Genomic DNA, 14,153 nt, shown 5'->3' with positions numbered 1-14,153 from the left:
ATATCAGTCTAGTTTTTCGAACATCAGCTATTTTAGTCACACCAGATTTCACTATTAATGGATAATATTCAGTTTGGGTTTTACCACCATTGATACTGGAACTTACTTTCAATATGTTCACAAAGTAGATAGTCACTATTTTTACAAAATGTGTAAATTAGTACAAATGTTATGCAAGTGACAAAGTTGCTAACCCAATTTCACCAGGTTCTCATAATGCTCGTCATCATGGCATCTGAGAATTCTTAATTTCTCCAGCTCTGTGTGTCCCAATAAACACTCTGTATTTAAAAATCTGAATCAGTAAATGACAGTTGTACCTTTACAAATAACAACAAAAAAGGAAAGTCTTCACTGTATACACAAAAGAAAATTTAGAACAGTAGCCATTTCATCAAGACTACCCACTACCGCAATTGCACTGCATGTTTGGAAAGCATGTCTGATGAGACTTCTTGAAACCAAGTGTGACGAATCAGAAGGAAAGCAGCTGAAATTCAACTGGTAATCCAGAAAAAAAAGCATACCCATTCAGCGCAGACGAAATTTCTCACTGTCTGTGTCAAGCCACATGTAATATTGCCTCAAACACAGAGAGTTTGGCACCTATCTTCTGTATAAAGAATTGAATATGGCTTTGGTAGACTACTGGCAAAGTTCACTGGCAATTACTGTAGAAGTATTTTAAGACTACGCACATATGCACAAAACCACAAAAACTTCCAACAGTCAGCCAGTTATTGCTGCTGTATCACCCACATTTTCTGTTCTACAAAACAGCCAAATAAACAATATATTGCAGAAAGCAGAGATTTTCATATTTTTTTTCATATTTTCAACATACATTTTTATGCAAACATGCCTCTTTGTAGAGAAAAACGTAAATACTGAATAATTAATCTAAAAATTAAGATAAAAATTCTCAAATTAAAAGTACAGCATTTAAAATACATTCAAACTACAGTCTTCCACTTTTTTTTAAGTTACTTCTTAAAAATGAATAAAAAATAGGAAAATCTTTCCATAAATACATTCAACACATGGTAAGTCATTTACAGGGGGTGGCAGAGAATGAGGCAAAGAAAGAGGAGAAAAGGCTGAAGAAGAGAGAGGGGACAGGATCAAATAAAAGACAAAGTTGGAGCAGGTAAGGGAAAAATGACAAAGTCTAGACATGGTCAGCACTTGCTAAAGATGGAAAGAAAAACTGAAGTTATGCCATTCCAGAATAAGCACTAGTTTTCAATCACAGATAACAACTGTTGCTTCCAAATGGCCAAGTCTTGAATCTAAAAACACCACAAAGACTAAGCTATTAGGACAAAAGTACGGGAACGGTAAAACATTCAAGAGAAAGAGAAAGTAAATTGTTCTAGAAAGAAATTTAGAAAAGGTGTTTGAAAAAGTTCAAGTTATATATAGTGTGTTTTTTTAGTCAGAAAAATAAACACTCTTTAGAACTTACTTTCTTTGCACTCTGGGTATATGGATTATAAATTATAGAGCACACTGTTCAAACTATTTATTCATCTTCTTCATTGCTCTATTTCTAATATTTAATAGGAACAGCATAGCACTCGCACATGGCTACTAGAATACTTAAAAGTTTTCACTGTAACAGAGTGGTGCTTTTTATGAAGCTCTGAACCCCTTGTTATTTCAAAGCCAGTCCTTTGATTTGTACCAGAATCTCCACATATGGTCTCAGAATTGGCTTTGCCTCATTAAAGATAAGAAGTCGCCTCAAAGCTGGAGCACAACCTCTGAGCAAGGCAATTCCAAAGCTAATGCCCACTGGGAAGTACCTTTGTACGAGTTTTATTTAAAAAGACAAAGACATGCAGCACAAAAATAAACCTGGAGTCTTAGTAAAGAGAGAGACTAATTCCGTATGTTGCATTCAATATTGATACCTAATATTTGATACATAAAAGAACACTAGCTGAATTCATTTTTTTCATGAGAGTCAAGGTGCTTGCTCTTGCTGATCTGTTCACTCTTCCATACTGAATATGGAAAAATTCTTTTGAGAAGTCTAGTAACCTGTATAATGAAACAGTACCTGTATTCAGTTTGTGAAAAACAAAATGCAAGCACAGACTCCCCAGTGTGCCATTTTCACAACTTACTTTCCAAATAGAAGAGAGACAAACAATTATTGATCCTGGTTCGGTATAAATTTTTTAACAAATAAATACCTTGGTAAATGACACGTGACTGATTTGCTGAAAGGATATCATAGTATATAATAGACATGAATTTCTGGAAACACGCAAAATTATTTTATTCAAGACACCAGTGTTAAGCATTCTGGTTATGAAAGAGAATCACACTGAATTCAGTGTTCAAATAAGAGCAGAACTCAAATGATAGTTTACAATCCACATGTTTATGAAGAAAATAATTATTTTTAAGACATCTACCAGTTTGGTGGCCAAAATTAATTACTCTCCCCAAGCAAAAAAACCCAAAACCACTAAGAACCCCAGACTCCCCCCACAAAAGCAGGTACATCTGTGATATTACGTGTAATGAGGGTAACACAATTCTTCTAGGAAATGATAGCCGGAAGAAATAAATCTATTCCCAGCGAAGAGCAGGGGTTAGGAGAAGGAGCTGTGAACGCAAATACTATGCATGCTTTGTGGAAGAAAAGAGAGGGAACAAGAAAGGGAATGAGAAAGGAGACAGTTGAGCAAAAAATAAAGAACTCCCCAAAAGTTTGCTAGAAGCATACTGACAAAAATTATTAATTGCTTCAAACAATGGAACAGTTACACATATAGAAAATGTGTATTTTTCTATATGTGTCTATATAGTCTACAGAATGTGACTACCTTTCACACAGAACAAGTTAAAAGAGATTATTATTTATAACTTTTAATTATTTTGGTTCTTGAGGATAGTGTCTGTATTCTTATATGTGCTGAAAAGTACTACGATAATATTATAGAGGGTTAGAAACAACATCACCCTTTGTTATGGGGAGAGCAGGAAAAAAAGAAATTTTAGGGATTGGAAAAAAACCCCATATTTTTAAAAATCAGATCTGAAGGCACTTATACAAAAGAATAAATCAAGAACAGTATTACAAATGCATTGCATATCCCTACAGCCCAAACTGAAAGTTGGCTGGGTGCCTTTATAGATCTAAAGATGGCTAGATTTACTTTTATTTGAATCTGTAATATATAAAAAAATAAGACAAATTTCTGACAACTTTTTACTTGTTACATAACTGTATCCACTATCAACCGTAACTCCAAAACAAAATAATTTTTCCTTTTGCAATATAAAAAGGGAAGAAAATCAAGTAGAGCAATTACTATTTTTCTAAAATGGCTCTTTGCACATAACCCCTATTTTTTGGTAGAATTTATTTTTGGTTTTCCAGCTTATTTTAAAATTATGTGTGTTTTACACAAGATACAATAACCTTTATTTTGATATCTGAGCATGAAGTGCACAGCTAAATCTGAATACTTAGCTCTGGATTATAGCTAAGTAGTGAGGGAAAGTAGAATTAGTTTAATAGCTGGTTAATGAAATGAAGAAATATCCTTTTTACAAAGAGTTGAAAATGAGAGTCGATAAATTTTAACTATGACATTTTTTCTCCCCAGATTGATAGCAAGTAGAATTGAGTGCTAATACATAAATAATTACTACCTCAAGCCAAATATTTTATATTTGCATTAAGTCAGAAAATTAAACTCTGAACAGTGCTTCTGAATCTTTGATGTGCTACTGAAAGTATAACAAGTTAACTGAATACATTTCATCATTTGTCCTCTGTTCTGAATTGCAGCACTGGCATGCAAAACTACATACATACTGTAACGACTGTATTCTTATACTTTGACAAGCCACAGACTTATCAACAGACACCTCATTCATACAAAAAAGCTCCCTTTAGGTCATTCCTGATGTGTAAAAATGTCTGTAAAACTAGTCGAAGGTTATGCACTATGTATCCTTGAACACCACAATCAAATGTTTAGAACATTTAAATCATTAGGAGATTTAAATTATATTTTTCTCTATTGTAATTTTCACAGGCAGACTACATCAAAAACATTTTTTTCTCACAGAAGTGTCAGAAAAGGTAAACTATTTCTCACTTAAAAATAAAGATATCAGACTACCAAGTAAAAGGCACTGAAATAAAATAGAGGGCATTCTGTCATACTCTTTAACTGTTGAAACAGTATGTGACACTAGTATCATCTTTTAAATTATAGTCCTACGTTCACACTTCTTAAACTTTCATAATTTTGCAGGCTTATATCTATGACATTGATTATTCTAAGTTCTGTACAGGCATTCTGGGCAAAAAATAAGGAAGTCTGCTGCAGGGGAGTTGTTGGTGTAAAATTAAGTTTTAATTTCAGGTGCTAACTTATTTCACTATATTTTTTCTAAGTGGGCAAGTGGATTTTTTGTGTAAAAGCTTTGACTACTTTATTAGTTAAGTTACTAATAAAAGTTTCTGAATACATCCCCAACAAATGTGCAATGAAGGTTACTGATCTCATTTGTTTATTTTTTTTAATAACTACATATGCATAAATTATACTTAAGAGTGAAAATGAACAATGGGAACTCTCACTGTCCCCAAGCAATAATGAAGACCAGGCTCTCAACTAACACACTCTCTTTAGAGGTTTGTAACTTTAATTATTCGTGATTTTAGCAGGCAATGAACGTCATGGGCTGCATGGGTCCATCTGAATTGTCTCACGGAAGTCAAGTTTTTCCCCTTCAGTTGTGCATATTTGCATATGTGCTCCATTTACACCACTCAGCTTATTCCTTCCTCCTCTTCCTCCTCAGTTACTGTTATTGCCATTATGCCACATTATACCTTCATGTCATGGTAGAAACCGTACCTTCAGCTTCAGACAGTGCTGCTGAAAATTCTAGAGAAGTACTGCCCAAATCTTGCCAGAGGTGTACAGAAGAGAGGCTGCATGGCACTGGGAAGCTGCCAGCTACAAGGCAACTTCTCTGTTCAAAACTGAGTAGATCCTGTAGATCATTTACCATGGGGCCACAGAAGGACTCAAAGGCATAGCTCCAACTGTTGGTGTAATGCATATTCTTCCCTTAATTTTTTGCTATTATTCAGTTTGCTTCCCCTTTCTTCTTTCAAGTCCAACATTTTGATTATCACTTAGCCCATGAGGATCTTCACATTCTTGTTTAAATCCTATGCAGTAATGTATCACAGACGAGTTCCAAGAGAATGAAGAGCACGATTTTTTTTGTTCTTAAAGGCTGGGGAGGACCTAAGCCAAAAACTCCACAGAGGACATGACTCACAGAGTAAAAATAAGAATTCATGCACCTCAGAGGTGTCAGAACAAGGCATTTCAGGTTTAAAGAACAAAGTACAACATGAAATATAAATAAATAAAATAATTAATTAATCTTGTACCAAAATGTCTCAGATCACCAATATCTCAATGTGCATTAACGAAATCTAAATTTTCATTAATCCGAGCTTATAATGTATGGATGAGCGAGGTGGATTGAAAACTGGCTGAATGACTGGGCCCAGAGAGTGGTGATCAGTGGTGCAAAGTCTGGCTGGAGGATGGTAACTAGCAGTGTACCCCAGGGGTCAATACTGGGTCCAGGCCCATTCAACATCTTCATTAATGAGTCAGATGATCGGGCAGAGTGTACCCTCTGCCAGTTTGCTGATGAAAACAGACTGGAAGGAGTGTCTGCTAGGCCAGAGGGATCTCAACACGCTGAAGAAAAGGGCTGACAGCAACATCATGAAGTTCAACAAGGGGAAGAAAGCGCAAACTCCTGCACCTGGGGAGGAACAACCCCAGCCACCAGTACATGCTGGGGGCTGCCCAGCTGGAAAGCAGGTTGGCAGAAAAGGCATTGGAGGTCCTTGTGGACACCAAATGGAACATGAGCCAGCAATGTGCCCTTGCTGCAAAGGAGGCTAATGGCATCCTTGGCTGCGTTAGACAAAGTATTGCCAGCAGATAGGGGAGGTGATTCCTCCCCTATACTTAGCACCCGTGAGGCCACACCTGAAGTGCTGCGTCCAGTGCTGGGCTTCCCAGTAAGAGAGAGACATAGACATACTGGAGAAAGTCCAAGGAAGGGCCACAAAGATGATGAAGGGACTGGAACACCTCTCCTCTGAGAAAAGGTTGAGAGAGCTGGAAATGTTCAGCCTGGAGAAGGGAAGGATCAGGGTGGATCTTATCCATGTACAAAAATATCTGAATGACAGAAGCAGAGAAGACAGAGTCAGGATCTTTTCAGTGGTGCCCAGCGACAGGACCACAGGAAATGGACACAAACTGAAACACAGAAGGTTCCCTCTGAACACCAGGAAAAACTTTTTTACTGTGAAGGTGACCGAGCGCTGGCAAAGGTTGGTCAGAGAGGTTGTGGAGTCTCCATCCTCTGAGATATCCAAAAGCCACCTGGAAAACCAGCTGTAGGTGGCCCTGCTTGAGGAAGTGGGGATGGTCCAGATGATCTCCAGAGATCCCTTCCAACCTCAACCATTCTGTGATTCTGTCTCACTCACAAAAATAAGCATATTGCCATGCTTGACATTAGTGTTTCATCTTTTTTTTAAAAAAGAGAAAAAAAAGAAGACACTGCCTCCACTAGTTACAACTTTTTCCAAACACAGATACTGTGATTGTCTGGCCAGTGTATGTCATCTTTCTCACCAGCTATTCAAGTAAGGTGACAGTGTAAGGGTGTTCACAGGTATTTGTTTCAACTTTCTTAAAGGAAACACTGAATTATACAGGGAAAAACAAGTTTCACCCTATGCTTCAAGTTAGCTGTTTGCCCTATATTTTATGAAGAAAAAAAAATTGTTCGTCTTTCAAACATTTATAAAGTAAATTATAAAGAAGTCCAGTTAATATACAAACTTTATTACAAATATGCCCATTGATCCTTCTTTTCCTTTGTGAGCGGCATTAACAGCAAAATTATTTTCTATATGTAAATATTTTTGATGCTATAACTGATATAGAATAAATTTCCAAAATACATACCTCTAAATGCACTAATATCCCCATAGTGTACCTGGAGCACAAAAAATCTGCCACCTGTTTCTCCTCCAACTCTGAATCCAACCCCTAAGAGAAGGAAAATGCATTGTTTTCAGAAACAATAAAATGTAAGATGGTTCACCACTGCTGACCATATATAGAAATACAAATCACTGTAATGGCTTAGAGTGAAGGGGTAGAAAACTCCACTGAGACACCAGTGAAGAAAACATTGTCCTGAAAACTGGGAAAACCACTATCACAACACATTCCCAAACAGACTGAGAAGCTAGGACCATAACTTAGTTATTTATGAACAGATATCTGCTTTAAGCAGAAAATTCCCACAATCCAAGAATATGATTATAATTTGATACATACATACATACAACTACATAAAAAAAATAAAACCAAGTTTTGCCATCCTTGTAGGATTTAGTAGAACTTTCATTCCTCATATAACCTGTGAATGATACAAACTGATGAACAGTGACTTACTAAGAACACACTAAGAATGAAAAGATAAGAACTGGAGTAAAATATTTTGAGATGTAAATTAATATTGTATGCAGAAAAAATGTTGTGAAAATTATGGATATGTTTCTTGTTGACAGAAGTAAGCATAGGTAGAGAATAAAATGGAAGAATTTGAAATAATTTTAAATAATGAAATTGCAAAATATCACCATCACCAAAAGGGATTTCTCTAAACCAATTCTACAAGGAACACTCCTCAAAAGAAGCAGAGAAAGCAATTTCTTCCTATTCGGTCAGTGAATCCCACTAGATTAAACACTGCCCACGGCAAAGCCTGCTTATAAATGGGACTGCAGCCTCTCTGTGCACAAATGTAGTATCATTATGAACCCTCCTCACAAACCTTGTATTTATGGACAGCTTAGAGACAAGAAAATTATTACTAGCTTGGGTTTAACAGCAAAGCAAATACCAGGTTTCCATAGAATCCTCCAAGCAACATTTTTTTTTAACTTGACATTCTGATAACCAAATCAAATAACATTCATGCTGATAAGTGTGTAAACGGATTATTAAAAATAAACCTCTTCATGATGCTGTGCACTGCTCCTGGTTATGAAAGAAGGCAGTAAATGATAAAAGAAAAAATTTTTAGAATTCAAGGTATTTTCAGATTGAGGCTATATAGATGGTAGATATTTCTAAGACCCTTAGTGGTTATTAGAAAGAACCACTTCTCCCTGTCTTCCAGACTTACCATTCCAAGTGGCTTAAAAAACTCTGATTGAATTCAGCAAAGTCATCTATCATACAAGAAAACGGGTACATAAACATGTTTCTCAACCACATCAAAGCATTAAGAAATGAAAAGCACATAAAATTGTCAAGTATACTTATGACACAGAAAAAATTCAATGTTTAGATTGAACTTATTTGTGCTTTCCCCGACACACAAAAATATTTTAACGCAGCTTGTGTGCTACTGAAAAATATATAAATAGTACCCTTCCAATAACATGCAGTAGGAAATGCAAGATTAATGCTATATAAAAATAAAGCATTATATTATGACTGTTATCTCTCCCTTAGCTTTTTTTGCCTCTACTGAAACCCATAATGTTACAGCAAACAGGATGACAAAAGCCCAAGTATATTAGCTAGCATAATATATTCATAGTTTATGAGGTCGATGTTTATACAGTTTCCATCAACTACACATAATAAAAACATTACAGGAGGTTCCCAGATATGCCAGGTGCTTACTTCCACATCCTCTTCTCTCCCTTGCCCTTGTACACAAGAACTTCACATTAAAGGCACAATACCTTTGGGTAGCCTGGTAGGTGGAGCATTTCTTGCCCAAGCATACAAAATGTTCGATTTGTCTTTGCATGTTCCTTCATCACAGTCCCTAAAAATACGACGAAAGAAAACAAAAGGGAATATAATTTTTTCATTTTGAAATCAGAAAAAGGCAGAAAAGCCCACTAATTTTAGGATCTATGAAGACATTTTTTGGATGTACGTTGACTAAACACAGTTCTTTCAATGTAGACTGCTTTCCTGGATACATTATATCCTCCATCTTCCTTTTTTTTTCCTCCCTCTGCCTTAAGATAGTGTTAGGCAAATAGGGTCAAAACCATAGACAGTTCTGATACTCCCTGCCAGCCTAGTAGCCAGTGATAAGAAAAATAAAGGAAGCTTTTGCGAGAATGAACCATATGAAAATTTCTAGCACTATTAGCTCAAGTACCTCAAAATGACAATGGCTGCCACATATACACAGAGGGACATGACTTGTGTGAGAAGCAGAAAAAAACCCCACAAGACTTCAAAGCTTTAAGTCAAAATTGGTATTCGAAATTCATTTTAAAATCATTGACAAAAAAAAGGTGATGGGAAGCTGTATGTGAACCAGCAGGTGGAAGGTAGTCATGCTCTTCCCTGTACTTAATGCAATCTCACTACAGTGCAGTGAATTTTTATTCCACTGCAGATTTGCTTGTTTTTCATAAACAGAAAAATCACACACACCACAAAACAAAACAAAACCACCCAAGGAAAAAAAAAAAGAAAAAAGAAGTGTTTCCCAAGTTACAGAACACAAACAGGTCACAAAAACTTGCAATATCTGAGTGCCCTAGAGTTGTCCCTAGCCTCTGCAGCTAACAACTTGCAAGGTGACACTAAGGCTGGAGTGTGAAAGACTCCCAAAGACTGTTAAGCTCTAGATACCTTGAATCGGCAAGAACTGATAAGTCGGGGCACAGACACCACCGAATCTGTGAAAGGCCAGACAGACACAGTCACATGGACAGCACAATGTACCTGGACCACATCCAAGAGGGCACCGACTGCACTCTGTGGGTGCAGACTACAGGGATAAACAAACGAGGGATGCTGAGGGGATTTCCAAACACCCACGTAGAAGCCACTTCTCCCTCTTGATCCTCTATTAGGCAAAAGGATTTTTTTACAGAGTGTATTTGTACCTTCTTCAGTAGGAAAGCATTGCAGCACTGCGCAGAGAGTGTAGAAGTCATTCCACAGATGCAGCACACACAGGTATGACTTTCAGAAAGCCTCATCCTCTAACTGTTCAGACTACATCAACTGATGCAAGCCAGATGCAAGGAAGGTTGGTACCCATGCCAAGGTCTCAAATAAAACCAAAATGGCACAGCCCCTTCTCTGTTTGTTACTGCTGGTAAAATGAGACCTGGGAAAATGTTTGTACACATAAAGCAGGGTTTCAGTCACCTTAAATACTGGGGAAAACAGAGTCTCACATAGAGTGAGGAAGAGTATAAAAGCAAAAAAGACCATGGCTTTCAGTTGATGCAGGCTCAGTAATGTTTCTGTTGAGGATGCCTGAGACCTATGTGCCACTTCCCAGAACAAATGACTATGCTTTCCAGGCTGCTCTCCCAGGGACAACCAGTTCTTCTGGCGTGGAGGCAAAACCACCTCAGTGGGACATTATGTGTTTCTGTGGTCCCAGAGAACCTTACTGCAACATAGCTGCTGTGTTTTCTTCTGGCAGAAAGCACTGCCATAATCATCAGACTACCAAGAGAAAATGCCACTTCTTCCTTTTCATTAATTTTGCTCATAACGCGTATTTGCAGACCTTCACAACTACTAGTTTGGTCATCTCCCCCTTCAAACCTGCTCTGATGCACAAGGAAAACTTACTTCAGGATAAGTGAAATGTTTAACAACCAACAGTTCATACAGCTCCAGGTAAAAGCTTCACAGCTTTCAACTGCTACAATCTAAAAAACCCCAAAGACTTTGGGGATCTACCCAGGTACTAAGCTGCAGAGTTTGGAAATGTGTTGAAGATATTGCTTAGGAGGAACAACAGCAGAAACCACAGGCACAGCCGTATCTTCCTCACCACCACACTCTGGGCCAGCTAGTCTTCGCTTGTACCACAGTATGGAGTACTGCATGCAGCTCTGGAGTCCTCACCACAAGAAGGACATGGACCTGTTGGAATGGGTCCAGTGGAGGGCCAAAAAGATGATCAGAGGGCTGGAGCACCTCTGCGATGAGGACAGGCTGAGAGAGTTGGGATTGTTCAGCCTGGAGAAGAGAAGGCTCTGGGGAGACCTTATAGCAGCCTTCCAGTACGTGAAGTGGGCCTACAGGATGGACGGGGAGGGACTCTTTATCACGAAGTGTAGTGATAGGATGAGGGGTAATGGTTTTAAATTGAAAGAGGGGAGATTTAGATTAGATGTTAAGAAGAAATTCTTTACTGTGAGGGTGGTGAGGCACTGGAACAGGTTGTCCAGAGAAGCTGTGGATGCCCCATCCCTGGAAGTGTTCAAGGCCAGGCTGGATGGGGCTTTGAGCAGCCTGGTCTAGTGGGAGGTGTCCATGGCAGGGGGGTTTGAACTAGATGATCTTTAAGGTCCCTTTTAACCCGAACCATTCTATGATTCTATGATTTTTTAGAACCACATTAGCTAAGTAAAAGAACCTGCACAGGCTGTTCCAAACTTTCCTCCTGAGACACTGGCCAATGGAGGGGGAAGACGCCAGGGGAGAAAAGCACACATTGCTCTCTCATTATGCTTAAAAAATGGTGAGCCCTCTTATTTAGCCATCAATGCTGATCTTGAAACATTGTTTTCAGAAAAAAACAAATGTAGAGGTGATTACAAAGAAGAGTTAAGATAACCGATGGACAGATTTAAAAGCAGGAAGCTAGTAAAAAGTATAAAATTACAAACAAAAACATTTAACTAATCACTGAAATTCATAGCTTCTTTACATGTGAAAAATCATGACATTCTGGACAGAATGCGTAGCACAGAATACCTTAAAAGTGAACTATAACTGTATACTATACAGTATTGTACTAAAAACTAAAAACTAATTTTGACTGTGGTCCAAATTGGGGGGTAAGAGGGGTAGGGGAGGGCGTGGAAATAGAGCTTACTGACTGCTTCTCAGATCTTTGTTTTTTTGCAAACTCTCCTGGGCTTTCAAAAGGCATCCTCGTCAATATGGGTAAGCTCAGGAACTGGGATTTTTAATGGCACTGGGTTTTTGACCGATTACAAAATATTTCACTCTGTCAGCAAGACCAGTATTTGGCTATGATTTTAGGATATCTGCATTGTTTAGGAAACCAGAGAACTTTTTTTACTTCTTTCTCTATTATATTCTACTCCTAGATTCTAACCAAAACTTGTAAAAAAAGATCATTGAGGTGACTGAGTAAGAAAAATGATCATTTTCAGTCCTTGACTTGAATGGTACATAACATTCTGGGGCAGTGACAACGGTAAGAAACTACAATCAGAAATATAAATCTTTATATCGTTCCCACTCTCCTCTCATCAGTGAAATACAAGTATTTCACTGAACCAATCCTGACATCTTTTGCAACCTTACTGAACTATTGGTGTCAACAGCCTCCAGAACCATGCTCTCCTGCCAAGAGAAGCTGCTAGTTTGATGGAGGAAATACTGGGTGGTGATCTATGACCTGTACGTATACATTTGTTTAGACTAGATAACTATTTGTAGTTGCCCCACCTGATCTTGAAATAAAGGCCAAGTCTATGAATCATCTCATTCATGGGAGCTCATTTCAGTGTTAGGTTTGGCGCAGCATGATACCTGCCTTGCCAGGAGACTCTGAAATCCTGAATAATTCAACATTTTCTTTTAAATCATGCAAGTGTATTCTTGATTATCTATGGAGAATCTGAACTTTGTATGAATCAGCTCAGGCACGCTACTTCGATTTCAGCAGTTTATCAGCTCAGACAAAACTTCTTGTCCTAGTGTCTGAACTGTTTTTAGGGCCAATTATGATCAAGAAACGGAAGCAGCTACAGCCTTTTTTTTGGTGCACTGAGCAAAGCCTGAGCAAATGAGCCCTGGAAGCCCACCTTATTTCTGCGGAAAGGCCTGGGTATTTCAAGGGAGAAACATCTATGCACCCCTTTAGCATTTCTTCAGGTAAAGATTCTACCATGTTGCAGTGAACATGTCACTCTGCAGAACCAGCGCACCATTGATGATATGTATGGTATGATATTGATGATACACGTGTTTCATCATTTGACAGGCAGCTGTTAAGTACAGCAATCAAGAACATAAGCAGTATTAGCTGCCACAATGCACAGACTGCCACTGGTGAGTTTTCTGCTGGGCAACCTTTCTTCTCCAGGAAAAGTGAAGATACAGCCAGGGAGCTCAAACTACCTGAACCCTAGTCTCAAACCTAGGATCTGAGAGTCTTATTCAGCTTTGAAAACTTTATGACTTTCCAGTTTTTGACGCATCTTCTCATATGAAAGCTCAGGAACCAAACATTTCACCTACATCTTCAGAACATCAGCTAGATGTGACTTAAGCATCACCTCATGACTTCATCTCAACGCAAGCACCTGATCAACGTATAACAATATAATTCTATCATGGATGGATTATTTCAAGGCTCTAATAAAACTACGTTCAGACATATGAAAACAAAACAAGCTACAAGTACAATCCAGTCAGTTTTACATAGGACACTCAAGATGTAAAGTGGTTTTAAAAGCCCACAGTGTGAACAGTTTTATGCTGGTATACTTTTCACATTGAACTGTTCAAAAAGTACATTCTAATATACAAGATACAATAAAGAGAACACAGAAGAGCTGCCTGCCAGGAAAAGAAATCAATAGAAATTCTGTGCTGTCATAGTTTCACTTTTCTCTGAACTTTTTAAGCACCTGTTTTTTTTGCAAGACAAGATTACAACATTTTCAATATTAGAACTGTTGGTTGATAGGTAGAATGGAGATAAAGGTTTTGATGCAAGTTTGATGCATATTCAATATATTAATCAAATACTCTCCCAAAAACATGCAGAGATTATTTGAAATGCTAATTCATATTTTTTTGTGGAAAATACATTATACTAGACCATTAGCTCTACGTTCCATCTCTAGTTACCTTTTCGGTAAATACTTAAAAGACAAATTGTGATTACACTACTCTATCAGAAAATCTGTATTAAAATTGTTCCACAGATTAGAACAATTCACATAAACTTTGCGGTGTCAGCAAAACTACCTCATCTGTGCTCTCTTGCAAACCTGGAGAAAACTTGCAAAATTACTG

At 37.8% G+C, this 14,153-nt stretch overlaps 1 protein-coding gene across 9 annotated transcripts in view; it reads right to left on the bottom strand.

The window, feature by feature from the left end:
• PAM (peptidylglycine alpha-amidating monooxygenase) overlaps positions 1 to 14,153 on the bottom strand; it is a 150,082-nt gene that overhangs the window by 45,551 nt on the left and 90,378 nt on the right. For all 9 annotated transcript variants that reach the window (XM_074569429.1, XM_074569431.1, XM_074569432.1 and 6 more), the window contains exons 6-7: positions 8,846 to 8,931; positions 7,047 to 7,130 (exon numbers count right to left, since the gene is read on the bottom strand). In XM_074569429.1, the coding sequence (XP_074425530.1) occupies positions 7,047 to 7,130; positions 8,846 to 8,931 (170 nt within the window). The remainder of the gene's footprint in view (positions 1 to 7,046; positions 7,131 to 8,845; positions 8,932 to 14,153) is intronic.

The sequence above is a fragment of the Larus michahellis genome, chromosome Z, assembly GCF_964199755.1.
Source record: "Larus michahellis chromosome Z, bLarMic1.1, whole genome shotgun sequence".
NCBI lineage: Eukaryota > Metazoa > Chordata > Aves > Charadriiformes > Laridae > Larus > Larus michahellis.
Note: the sequence above shows the minus strand (reverse complement) of the source record. Positions and strands in the feature narration are given on the sequence as shown.